At 43.0% G+C, this 13,376-nt stretch overlaps 2 protein-coding genes across 2 annotated transcripts in view; one reads left to right on the top strand and one right to left on the bottom strand.

Moving 5' to 3' along the window:
- The first annotated feature begins 3,393 nt into the window (after positions 1 to 3,393).
- LOC115398664 (fumarylacetoacetate hydrolase domain-containing protein 2-like) lies at positions 3,394 to 8,732 on the top strand. Its single transcript, XM_030105560.1, has 7 exons — positions 3,394 to 3,659; positions 4,155 to 4,371; positions 5,748 to 5,807; positions 5,886 to 6,048; positions 6,859 to 6,967; positions 7,891 to 7,978; positions 8,316 to 8,732. The coding sequence occupies exons 1-7, from the start codon at positions 3,394 to 3,396 to the stop codon at positions 8,376 to 8,378; spliced, it is 966 nt and encodes a 321-aa protein (XP_029961420.1). The 3' UTR covers positions 8,379 to 8,732.
- A 1,611-nt stretch (positions 8,733 to 10,343) lies between these two features.
- gpat2 (glycerol-3-phosphate acyltransferase 2, mitochondrial) overlaps positions 10,344 to 13,376 on the bottom strand; it is a 41,673-nt gene continuing 38,640 nt past the window's right edge. Inside the window, exon 23 of the mRNA XM_030104232.1 lies at positions 10,344 to 10,559. Coding sequence (XP_029960092.1) covers positions 10,443 to 10,559 — 117 coding nt within the window. The 3' untranslated portion in view covers positions 10,344 to 10,442. The remainder of the gene's footprint in view (positions 10,560 to 13,376) is intronic.

Raw genomic sequence — 13,376 nt, 5'->3', positions numbered from 1 at the left:
GTAACCTTATTTTGGGAGTTAACCCCAGAGGAGAAGTTATCCTCGGCCCTGGAGGACGATCTCCCCTGCGTCCCCCAGCCACGGTTAGGAGACAGAAAGCTGGAATGGTTAACGCTGTGAAAAGCCACTCGTAATTCATTATTTTCATCTCAGAGGCCGTGAAGAGCTGACTGAGGCTGTCAGGTATGTCTGTGGTCAGTATTTAAGCTTTTAAGTTTTAATTACATTTTAAGGCATTCTGAGCGCTTTGTGGAAGCTATTTGGAGGTTTACATGCTAAATTAGTGAAACTGACTTTACTCCATCCTCTGAGCCGCTGCACCTTGTTATCATGTGGTCTGTATTGATGCCGATCAATCAGGGAGCTCACTGTTCTTTGTCCAGTCTTCACAGATGATGGGGCTAAGCCTGTTTCAGAGGTTTGCCACCATTGCAGAGCTGGTCCAGGTCCTGGTCCAGGTCCTGGTCCTGGTCCTGCCCCACTCCGATGCAGACGCAACATGTTTTTTTGTGGTGGGACTAAACAAGACCAAGACCAAGAACAGTTTGAGCCTGGATGGAACCCTGTCATCAATAATGACAAAGATGGCTGCCCTGAAGCCTCAAAGAAGGCCATGAGCCAGTACAAGACTCCAAAACTTATATAGAGTTAATGGGATCACAGTTTGAACATAGATACACCAGCATTACAAAAGTACACCACTAAATTATATTTCGTACAAAATAATACGTTTTATTACTTCCTGTTCCTTTTCAGACCTTTTTTTGTTTGTGTTCTTTGTTTTTCAAATCATTATTTGACATGTTTGAAATAACTTAATTCTTTTATTCATACATACAAATTGCTTTTTGTTGTCTGTGGATTTGTTCTCTGCACATTTAAGTTGAGTCGAGTGTAATCAAATGTAATTAAAAATTACTGCAATGAAAAGACTATTCTCTGGCCTGTGTACTAATGTGATGTGATGAAATTAGGCAACTGTTGTGTGTCAACCGTTTATCATTGAAGCTCTGTGGTGTGTAACATCACATTTGTATGATAATGCACAAAGTCATAAAGTGGGGAGAGCCAGGTGCCGGGCCCTTGGAGAATGGGACACTGTGCCTGCAGGAGGAGAGCAGAGGACCCGGCTTCACTGTCCAGGAGAGGCTCCATTCACCACAGGTACATTTAGCTGAACTGCAGTGTGTGTTGAGACACAGACCGAAAGCCTCCCAATTCAGCAGCCTGCTGTGATTAGATTCCTTTGAAGACATCTTTTCTCAATCAGTGTTAATAAAAGCAGACGTGCAGTCCATGCTTTAGTCAGACAATACGGTCCACATAACCAAGAAAGTGGAAAAACAGACGATGTGGATGTCGTCAATAATAAGCATTATATGAATCACAACAAAGCAAACCTTTGAAATAAACAGGAAATTAATGTGTAATAAGTAACTTTCATAGTCTGTTCCATCCCTTAGACTGACTGAGGCTGCTATTATTATTTTAAAGGCTTTATCTGGCGTGTTCTCCCTGCCTCCATCAGCTCCTCTCAGCACTCTCCATGTTTAGCACTCTGTGTTGTAAACTGTTTTATTGTCTGTCACATCTATTGATCATGCGCAGAAGCGTCTGTCAAGTCCGGAAGCAGTTGACCGTGTCGTCTTGTGTGCAGAGCTGAAAGCAGAGAGGTGAGAAATGACGTGCGAGGGAGAAGTTGTGAGGGTTCAAAGGGCAATAAGAAGCTGCAGGGTTTAGAGCTGCTCTGGTGTTGTCAGTGTGTTTTGCACAGAACAGATCTCCAGCAGGTAGGCAGCAGCTGCACCAGCCTCCATGCTGACCGATTTACAACCCTGGTTTATTATCAAGCCACAGGTTAACCTGGTGAGGTGACTGGTAAGGTGTTGCAATGTTTACAAGCCTCTTCTACACAAACTTGTTTGAGCTGTGGTCACATTTGTCTCAATTCAGAGATTTCACTGAGCAATAGTTTACTCAATTAAAAAAAGGGGGATTTACCTCATGCCATGTCTTCACAGCAGTGTCCCTCATTCAGGGATGCCAACTTGTCCAAGTAATGGAACTATTTCTGTTAATGCAATTTATAAATCTTACCTCAAGTACCAACAACATAAGGACAGACTGTCTCTCTTTAGAGAGAGAGAAAAGACACTTTTGCTGTTAAATAGCTGTGAAGTGGGGGTGTTTGGTGTGCTGTGGACTGTGATCCTCTTGTGGACGGTCATACCGTTTTTGTCTATTGAGTTTGTCTATTGAGTTTCATGCTGTGTGCTGCTGGATACCTGTATTTCCTCTTTAGGGATTAATAAAGTACTTCAACTTTAATCTTCACTTGTGACAGAACTGGATTTACAGATTTATATCCCCATAAGTTTGTACATTTCAGATGATCTCTGGATATTTTATGGGAGTTGTGTTGTTTGACATATTGCAAAATAAGGCAACTGTGATGAAATTTAGATCATCCAGGAACATAAAAAGACTAACCTTCTAAATTGGCAGTGCAGAGAGATCCAGTTGAGTAATTTTTAACAGATGAGAAGAAACAGGTTGGCAATTAAAAAAAAAAAAAAAAAAAAAAAAAAACTCATTCTGCAGAAGAGAACATGGAGGAGACACATCAGTGGATCATGTAATCCCTCAGTACTGACCCCAGAAGCACAGACACCCATTGCATAAACATTGCATGCAAGCAAACACTTATAGAGCTGGAAGTGTGTAGAGATTCAGACACTGCAGATATCACCTCGCTCCTCCATACTCATTTGATTTGTTTGCCGACATGTCTGTTTCCACATTGTTAAAGTGAGATCCTTGTGGAGGTCCTGCTTCTGGGATCTATACTGTGTTGTCATTGCATTTTTTTCCACTATTTCCATGTTTGGTTTTTGCTTCTTTTGCTAATTTCGATATATTATAAGCCATGATGAGGTGGAGAAAATTTTACTCATTTTCTGGTACACGAAATGTAAAAATATTTCAACTTATCCCATTTCTTTCCATTTTTTATTTCAACCACTACTTTAAGAGCTTCACTCTAAAATGATCAATCCAAAGTCATATCAGCTCTATCACTTCTTACTGTTATTGTCTGATACAGTGACGTAGTGGCTTTGATGTTCACCCTACTGCATGGATATCCAGTTTGGGTCTGGGTCTGGAATTGTACCCGAGAACATGAAATTTATGTCGAGTCTGCATGTTCTCTTATTCAAAGTCAGCTAGTATTTAGTCTGTAAACATGACTATGAGTGATGTGTTGTCCAGGGAGTGCACAGCCTTCATCCAATGTCAACTGGGAAAAATAAAGCTTTGAACCACTGCTTTAATAGTAATTATCTGGCTTCCAGTTCCTCTCACCTGTTCATTTCTTTTTTCCTACTCATACAGATGAAGCTTCCTCTTCGCTCCTTCTGCATCTTCAGGAATTTAATCTCTCGGAGACAAACGGCGGGCGCACACAGGCGAGGTCTGAGCGGTGCAGCCATGCGTCTGGTGCAGTTCCGTCGCCACGGGGACAGCGAGAGCGTCAGAGTGGGAGTGGAGCTGGGCGAGGGGCTCAACGTGGTGGATCTGAAGGCGTTCGACCCCTCGGCTCCCTCCTCAGTGAAGGAGCTGCTGGAGCTGGGAGATAAGGGTCTGGAATGTGCACGGAGGTATCGGAGGCTTTTCTGACTGCCACTCGGACTGTGATGGAACAGTGTTCACGCTCACCTGTCAACATCCTCCTCAGCCACACTTCTGCTGAAACCACCATCTTACTCGTCCTCACCATTAAATTTACAAACTACCTCGAGTTTCATCAACAAGCCGAGTCATACACCCCGTTTTTCAACTTATCAGTTTTGCAAATACCGTAATTCTGTGGAATTATCTTCTCAGTTTTTGACATTTATGACTCAGTCAGCAGCATATTCCTGTTTATCTTCAGAAATCATGCAGGGAGTCAAGCACTCCTATTACGAGTTCAACAGCTTGTTTATAAATTATCATCTCACTCAACAAACAACACATTTGGAAACTTTTTTTTTTAATTGTTTTGCTCCTACTTCCCCTTCATACTTTGAAAGCTTTCATCCTACCCAACACCAGCATTGGCTTCACCTGTGCTGCTCTCTCTCTCTCTCTCTCTCTCTCTCACTCTCTCTCAGAGCCTTGGCGTCAGGACAGTGTGTGGTGAACCGAGCAGAAATCCACCTGCTGCCTCCCGTGTTGGCCCCGGAGAAGGTGGTGTGTACTCGTATGAACTACCGGGACTTCTGCCTGGAGCAGAACACTCCGATTCCCAAAGAACCCACCATATTCAGCAAGTTCCCCAGCGCCATCACGGGACCGTACGACGACATCTGTCTGCCGTCAGAGAGCCAAGTGAGAACCAGCTCTGCTCAAACAGCTTAACGGAGAGGCCTGGAGCGCTGAACCCAAACCAGTAATCTCAAAATAAATACATCTTTAAAGCGATACTTCAACATTTTGGCAAATTGGCCCATTTAGCGCAATTCCTTAGTCATTTCGAACAGCATACTTACTTTTTTTGTGAGGGCGAGCTGTTTATTCAGAGGTGAGTCGGGGAAGGTTTTCGGGTTGGACACAATGGAGGTGAATGGTATTTTTGTTCCCCCTCGTCAAACCCATCAAATACACAATCCAAAAACCCCAAAACACTTTGGTGGACATGTTACAATCCGCATATTCACTACGCTGTGAAATATTAATGCAAAATTACGAGATTGAGTCGTTTATGTTAAGATTGCTAAGACGGAACTACTTGCTAAACATGGCGTCTGGGCGTAGTGATTTCAAAAGAAAAAGTAGTTCCCTGTATTTGCTTCAGTGTCGTAACGCTACAATATTATTTGTTGGTGTTCCACAGCGTAGTGAATGTGCAGATTATAACGTGCCTACCAAAGTGTTTTGGGGTTGTTCGATTGTGTATTTGATGAGTTTGACGAGGGGGAGCAAAAATACCATTCACTTCCATTGTGTCCGTCCTGAAAACCTTCCCTGACTCACCTCTGAATAAACAACAGCTCGCCCTCACAAAAACAGTAAGTATGCTGTTCCAAATGACTAAGGAATTGCGCTAAATGGGCCAATTTGCCAAAAATGTTGAAGTATCGTTTTAAATAGGAGTGAAGACTTTCTTAAAGTTTTGGGTCAAAACAAGAAGTTCCTGCCGTCAGGTCCTTATTTGCATTCAAACAAGGACAACATGCAAAAACTCTTGTTCGTAATAAAAAAAAAAATAAATAAAAAAGAGCCAAGGAGAGTAGATCAAACAAGTAGTTTGGGTTTTCACCATCCATCCATTCATCTTCTACATCATTTCATCCACTTTGGGTTTCATGGAGGCTGGAGTCGATCCCAGCTCCAGCCTGGACAGGTCACCGGTCCATCACAGCACAAAAACAGAGGCAGACGTTCACATCGCAGCCATGGACAATTTCACTCCTCTGGACTGGAAACAGGATTCTCACCGCGAGGCGCTAACCACCGCCTCACCGTGCAGCCTGTATTTGAAGTCAGCGTGACACAAAAAGTAATGCATCTTAGTTCTGAGAGATCTCCTCCAGACTTCTCAGTGCAGGACAATAACGACCACCAGCAGCCCGCGACATTTTTTTATGTGAATGCACGTGGCCTGGTTTTCATTTTGTGAACAAAGCTTGGTGAAAATGACAGTGGTTTAGAGTCCAGGTTCCCGTCCTGATGCTGTTCTGGCTTCATCTTTTGTGTGACCGAAGGAGGTGGACTGGGAGGTAGAGCTGGCCTTTGTGATTGGACGCAGAGGAAAACACATTAAGGTCGGTGCGCGGCGTCACCTGCCACGACGCGGCGTCTATTGTTCGGCTCTTCATTTTTCCATCACTTTTATCATGCAGGAGGCGGACGCTCTTTCCTACGTGGCCGGGTTCACCGTGGCCAATGATGTCAGCGCGCGTGACTGGCAGATGAAGCGCAACGGGAAGCAGTGGCTTCTGGGAAAAACGTTTGACAGCTTCTGTCCTCTGGGCCCTGCCTTGGTAACCAGCGACGCCGTGAAGGGTGAGACGGAGAGCGCCGGCAGCCACAGCGAGACATAGAGAAAGATCCGTGATTTTGTACGTCGCGGGCTACACTGAGTTTTACAGCCTGCGGCTGAGTGGAAAGTGGAGTTTCTGTCGCTGATGAGAAGCAGAATCCTGTGTGTCATAAAATAAAGGAGTCCTAAAGGCAAAACAACATGAATGTAACTCAGGGTCTTATCAATGAGCTTCATGAGAAAGTTTGTCCGCTACAAACTGGATTCAAACACTTAGGAACGCCGTTGTAATCTGTGTCCTCTCAGCGCTGACCCATCAACTCACTGAACTCCAATGAACTGTTTGTTGGGTTAGTCACTTTCTTCCTCAGCTGGCTCAAGACCACACACCTTTTCATCTTTAATGAGTTACAATTCATTCATTTACTAAAGGTATGTTTTGTGCTTTAAATAAAAATATTCAGGACAACAGTGTGCATAAAGTGATGGATACTTTTTTTTTGCTTAAAGCTTTTTTGTAAGAACGGTCTTTTCAAGGATTAAAATGCACGGAAATGTGCATCTTTGACGCTGTATTGCATCGTTTCACAACCGCTGAAATGCTAAATGTTTTAGGTATTTACATGTATGTTCATATAGTGTACACTGAGCTCAGAAAACAAGTTTATTCACTTCTTTTTGGAAGTTAGCAATGTGAAGACAAGTTGCTTTCAGAAGACACTGAGGTTTTTGCTTTACTAGCATGTCCATACATGTACAGTATATATCTCATAAACATGTAGGTTTAAAGCCTCACATCAGCTGCCGTGTCACATGTTTCATTTGTTTTCCAGATCCTCACAACCTGGACATACGATGTGTGGTTAACGGAGACACCGTCCAGAGCAGCAACACCAGTCAGATGATCTTTAAGACCGCCGCGCTGGTGGCATGGGTGTCAAAGTGAGTCCAGTCACTGCTTATTCCCTGTACAGACAATGTGTGTCGGAGAACCTCCCAGAGACAGTGTGGGGTTGAGCCCACATTTGCATAAAACCCCCAGAACTTTGTTCCTTTGCAGTAACTTGAGCTGACAGCGCAGAGTTTCTATTTAAGAAATTATGCAAATGAAGTCATGTGAGAAGAACTCACAGAAAGTAACACAGTGAACAAATCACCTCAGCGTCTCACACTTGCTGCTGAAATTACGTGTCAGTGAAGATTACTCCTCCAGCAGGTGTAGCCTTGAGCCTCTCAGCCTGCTGACCAAGAGGAGCTTCTCCACTTCAGATATTTTGTTTATGACGATTCAGGCTTCCCCTCAGTATCCGTATAGCTGCTGATTACATCCGTGTTGTTCTTTAATGGTGGCAACCCAGACCATGTTTTTACTCCATCTTCTATCTTTTGGGTCAACAAAGAGACACATTAACCCGAAGGTAGAAACACTCAGAGTGATTTGGTCCTGTCCCAGACAAAAGACAAGAAATTGTGACAATACGCCTTGCTGTGCCTGAATGACGCTGTCATACATCGAGAGTCGTTTGCAGATGGCCTCTGTAAAGCAGAAAATGCAGCACGATGGGCATCAGAGCTAAAGTTAAGCGTTGGCATTCAAACAAACATTTTTTGTCCCCTGTAAACAGTTCAAGCAAATCTGGATTTTTAGCGTGGAAGATAAGTTTATGAAGTCTCCATCTCATGATGTAACAGTTCATATATGTCTGAGACGGCTGAGATTGTAGAAGGAAGAACATGCAACTTCAACACGATATCTTCACATCGCCCCCGTATGATATCATAAAGGAAAGTCTTGGACGACCCAGGTCGAGTTGATTGTTGTGCCTGTTCTTTCTGCTCCTCACGGTTTTTTGGTTTCCTGTCAGGTTCGTGACATTAACTCCAGGAGACGTCTTCCTGACAGGCACTCCTCCGGGCGTGGGCGTATTCAGAAAGCCACCCGTCTTCCTCAAGGTGATTTCATGCATCACTCTGACTAGCAGGGTTTCTTAACCCTGGTCCTCGAGGCCCAGTGTCCTGCATGTTTTGCCTCGCTCCCAGTTGGAAAACACACCTGACTGCAATGAGAGCTAATTACTGGGCTGCTTGTAAAGAATACCTGGACTAAAGCTTAAACATGTAGCACTGCAACTGCACATACGGATGTTGATTTCCTTTTGCTTGATCCAGAGAATGTTTTGTTCTTAAAGCGAGTGGTGTCGCTCGCAGCAGGGCTTCGTGTTTGAATATAAGTTCAAGGGTGATGTAAATGTAGACTTTAATGAAGTGCAAATCTGTGTTTTCCTTTCAGAAAGGAGACGTTGTGGAGTGCCAGATAGACCAATTAGGCTCTATAATCAACAGAGTGGTCTAAACTGAGAGATCCATGAAGAAACATCAGCTATTAAATGAACTTCTCTGATTGGCTTCACTGCTTCCTGTGTTCATGAAAATCCCTTTTTCTGGTGGCAGAATGTGCAAAAGCAGCAGGAAATATGTAAAGATGGATGTATAGTTCTTCAATGATTGTGAAGAAGAAAAAAAACGTGGCTGTGTTCACTAGAAGAGACTGTAATTATGTGACTCACGGTCGTCACCAGCTATAAAAACAACATCCATCAGCAGCCACCCACCCGGCGACGCCGCAGCAATCACCAAGCTCCTGACTTCTAACAAGAAGAATATTTCTAATTATATTAAACATTCAGGTTGATAAATTGTACAGTAAACTTTCTGAGAGCAAGAAAGCAGATTCCCATCGATGAAATGTCATTACATTAAAATATGCAGCATTTCTTATGTTGTCTCGGAGAAAATTCTCAACTTTCATCTGGATATTGACTCGTGGACCTGCTTCATTTTTCTTTTAGTCAAAATCACAGGAGTCATTATTTTTCCTATTGATGGACTAAATGTACCTGTTTGCGTTTAGCAGCCTTGTGATGGGGTGATCCTGATAATTAGGTTTGACCTCTGAGTCACTTCCAATTTGTGAAATGCTCAGACTGAAAAAGAGGCAGGTGAACGCTGCACATTATGGAGCCCAGAGCAGCTCACATGTATCCCTCAATAGATGCTATCTCTGGAGTATTTTATAGTTATTGGCCTTGCTTAAAGGGAACTGAACCCACAACCCTCACTATACCCCAACTCGCACCACTCGGAAGTCCCATGTCTTTTTTCTCCCGCTGAATCATCTGTAATAATTTGCCTTTTGCCAATTCAATATAATAAAAACATCTTCTCTGTATTGTGTTGTCCTTTATATCTGTGCTGTATTAAATACTTGGCACTATTGTTTTTGTCCCAACTCAATACATACTGTCTCGCTTTATGATTAATTGTCCACAGTGTTTGAAACCTGCTCCGTTTTGGTGTTTTAGTGTTTTATGGCTTTGCCTAACGTAGGATCACAGGAACTTTTGATTCCAGATGAAGATGTATTACAGTTGGACAGGCCTGCAGTCCATCACAGGACAAACATGGAGACAGTTGCACCACAATTAAGAGTCAGTAATTAACCTTGTACGGACTCTGGAAGGATGACAACACACAACCAGGAAGAACATGCAAACACAGCCCTCCGACCCCCAAAGCCTAGAACAGAGGATATTCTTACTTGGACCACCTCTACGCTGCCGTACGGCTCTGAGGCTGGTTTCGCTTTCTCTCTGGCTTCAGCAGTAGCTTCAGTTCAACACTGGATGGCAGTAGGGTGTCGCGGCTGCCGGGAGCCGAGGCGCTGCAGCTATTTTCTCCTGCTGGACTTCAGGAGCGAGACACAGCTGCAGTGATGCTGAACTCCACAAACATTCAGCCGTTTACGCAGAAATAGTAGGAGATGCCAGATAGAGAGAGAGAGAGAGAGAGAGCTCCAGGTCTCGATCAACGCGAGGCGCATCGATTTGTCTCTGCGTCTTCATGTCAAAAGGTCTACGTCAAACAGACCGCGGTCTGACTCAGCACAGGGTGATCTGCATTCAGGGGAGGAGAGCCGTGCGGCGTGAGGAGCTGTGTGAAGGAAGCTGTAAAGGGCTTAAGTTTGTGTTCGTGAAATTCAGTCTGCGGCATGCGGTGAATTTGTGATGAAATAGTTGTTTATTGTCAGCAGGAACTTTGAACAAACAACAAATTAAGGCGTTTTCTGGCGGAACCTTCATCACGACACCAACGCAGGCGGCAGCGTCATCCTACGGCGACTCCTCGCAGCTGATTGCGGGGACTTAATAATCCGCGGCTCCCGCGGCTTTATGCTAATGCTATTACTAAAGATAAACCGAAAATCAATGCCTCATCATTGAAAAGTCAAAATGCAATTAACCTAAAGACGCAAGCGTCCTGGCCCAGCGTGAACAAGGAACGTAAGCTAACTAGAGGATGAGGTCAGACTCTGCTACGACGCACGGCCGCGTCCAAGCACGCCGCTCGGTTAAACACTTTAATTGCAGAGGTACTGGGAGATGAAGCGGTGCAGCTTCTGCCTGTTTTCTGACAACTGGAACAAAGGACTAACGCCCAGGAAGACGCCTTCCTCCTGACGCCGCTCCGAAAGGACCTGAATCGAAAATAATGAACACAAACAAAGCGACGTTAGGATGCTCGCCAGCACAATGCTTTATTATTCACTGTCCTTTATTTATGTGGGCGCAGCTTTTTGTTATCTTTAGTCGTGCGCTTTCAGCGCAAGGCCAAATAAGGAACAGTGAAGTAATAAAAGAGATAAAAACAAAACCCTTCAAAACAAGAACTCCAGAGTGAAGACGGGAAAACAAAGTTGCTGATAAACCACACCGGCTATTACCGCGCAGCAAGGTCTGAAATGATGAGACCAATTTAGGAGACAAATTAAGGGCCGGTATCACCTCTCTTTTGTTTCACAGTCTAATAAACAAGTTTACTCTTCGATTTGATTCAATTCTTTCTTTGGGTTGTAATAATCGCATCATGATATCAGTGAGCTGTCAGATCCTGAAAATGAAAACAATATTGGATCTTTCTAACTGATAACCTTGATAATAAACCTAATAGGCGCCTCATGAGATGTTTGCAGATATATGGGTCGATCATGCTCTATTTTTGAAGGCAGCGATTCCCAAACCGCAGACCGACCGAGGCTGAGACTGTCGACTGAGCTGAATGGCTGAGGGAAATGCCAATGGAGGGAATTTGCACAGAAACCTTGATTTCTACACCTATGGATGAAAATCCTGCACGTGTGCAGTTTGATTTGAAGCCTGCTCAGAATAGTTGTATTTCTCCTCAGGTCTGAGGGTTTTCTGCTGCTCCGCGCTCGATTTTAAAGTCCTTGCTGTTCGCAGAAATCGCTGCAGATGGAGATAACAGACGCTCATATTCCGATGTGCAAGTCAGACCATTTGCTGCTTTCTTTCTCGCAGACTTGAGAACTGCCTCGGCTTTACAACCCGCCACAATAAACACCAGGCTTTTATCTGCTCTCATCAAAGTTTCTATTTAATCCTCGGTTCATTCTGCCACAGTGGAGTGTTTTCATATCGGGTCATCTCACAACCCACAGGAACAAGAGCAATCTGCCACAGAGGAACCCTGAAAAATGAGTTTTCTTTCTCAAGTCTCCCAAGAACACAATTATCTTATCATAAGGTATTAAAAGTGTGAAAGTCACATTATGATGATTATTCACTGACGCTTTGACACCGTTAGGCAGGTTAATCTGAAACTAATCATGTTTTATGAAGTGATCTGGTCTTAGAATACGGTGTGTAAAGTTTGAAACTTCATTATATATATATATCTATTAAATTATTTCTGTTAACATTTATTAATACACTGATTCATACACTGTGTGTTCTAATAAAACAACTAGCTTAAAATGACTGATTATAGGTAGACCGTTTTCTTTAACTCGATGAATTTTGGACTAGCCTTCTTTCAGTTTATCTCAACACTCCCTGAAGACCCAAAGCACATGTTTTAACTAATGGGAGGCTTTCAGACCTTTTCCATTTGTCCAGAGGTGTTAGTCGAGGCTGCTCAATCTCCCTCCTTCTGTTTTTTTTAATAGCTACTGAACCACTGGCTACTGCCATTCACCCTAACTATACCATCAATGCCATTCAATCTGGCTCAAGTGAACACAAATTAGAACTTTTCATTGATGATCTTTTGATTTGGAGCCATTAGAATAATTTCCCTCGTCTTCTACAGTGTCTCCAGCAGCATGTTGCTGCTTCTGGTTATGAAATAAACCTTTGAAAAAGTGAAATTATGACATTTAATCTCCATAATGAAACTTAGTTACTCCCCTACAATGGTGTCAAAATGATTTAAGCATTTGGGAAAAAAGGAGGCCCACTGGTGCAATTCATAAATATAGTTAGAAAAAATCATTCGATCAGACTAAACTTCAGCTACGAGGCTGCAGAGGAATGCCTTCGTCCTAATTGGTCGAGTGAAAGTCATAAAAACCGAGTACTCTGCCCAAGTTTTTCTATTTTCCGTCCCTTATAAACTTCCTGTGTATTTATTCAATGAACTAAACCATATCCCACTTTATGGAGGGAGAAGACATGCCTGGAGTTAAACTCTCAACCCTTCAGCAACCGTGACGGAGAACTGAATCATTACGCAGCAGCAGCCCGGTTCTGTGTGAGGTCAATGGACTCCTACTGAACATCTTTTAAAAAGGACCAGAGAATCTACTCTTCCCTTTTTGTCTTCCAAGAAAAGGCTCCAGGAAAAGGCTCACGCCCTTATTGATTTAAATATTCCATTATTGCCTGGGAAAATCCTGATATTCTATGTCTGATGGAATTTTAAAAACTTGAGATAGTTTAATAATTGCAAATAAAATATGGGTTCATAAATTTTTAGCCACTAAAGCTAAAACTATGGAATTTTGAATGCCAACATTCCAATTCATGATAAAGTTAGTAAAAACAAAATAAACAAAAGACAGACTGTTGGACTTACACTGCTGGAATCACCTCAGATGACTTAAAAAACATTATTCCACTGGAGCCTGGGGTCTGGATCTTGGGAGATTTACAAGGACTCGTTATGAACCGCTGCAAAAATAATTCATACCGCTTGCTGGTACAGCTGGGGAAAAAAAATTTATTCTACACAACTGGAAATCTGAATTTCACCAGAAAAGATCCTGAGCAGGAGAACAAAAATAGCAACGCAAGAGGAAATACTGGGACCTTTCCTGATCTTAATGTCATCGTTCCTCTTCCATAACCAGCGAGATGTTAACAAACCTGTAGGCCTGTGATTGTGCCTTCTTTGTTTGATAATGACACTCAGATTTTGTTACTTTCTTGACGTCAAAAATCATTCATTGTTTCAAGATCGTACCGAGGTGGAATGTTTATTCTTTTTGTAGCCGTTT

Source organism: Salarias fasciatus, chromosome 12, assembly GCF_902148845.1.
Source record: "Salarias fasciatus chromosome 12, fSalaFa1.1, whole genome shotgun sequence".
Classification (NCBI taxonomy): domain Eukaryota; kingdom Metazoa; phylum Chordata; class Actinopteri; order Blenniiformes; family Blenniidae; genus Salarias; species Salarias fasciatus.
Note: the sequence above shows the minus strand (reverse complement) of the source record. Positions and strands in the feature narration are given on the sequence as shown.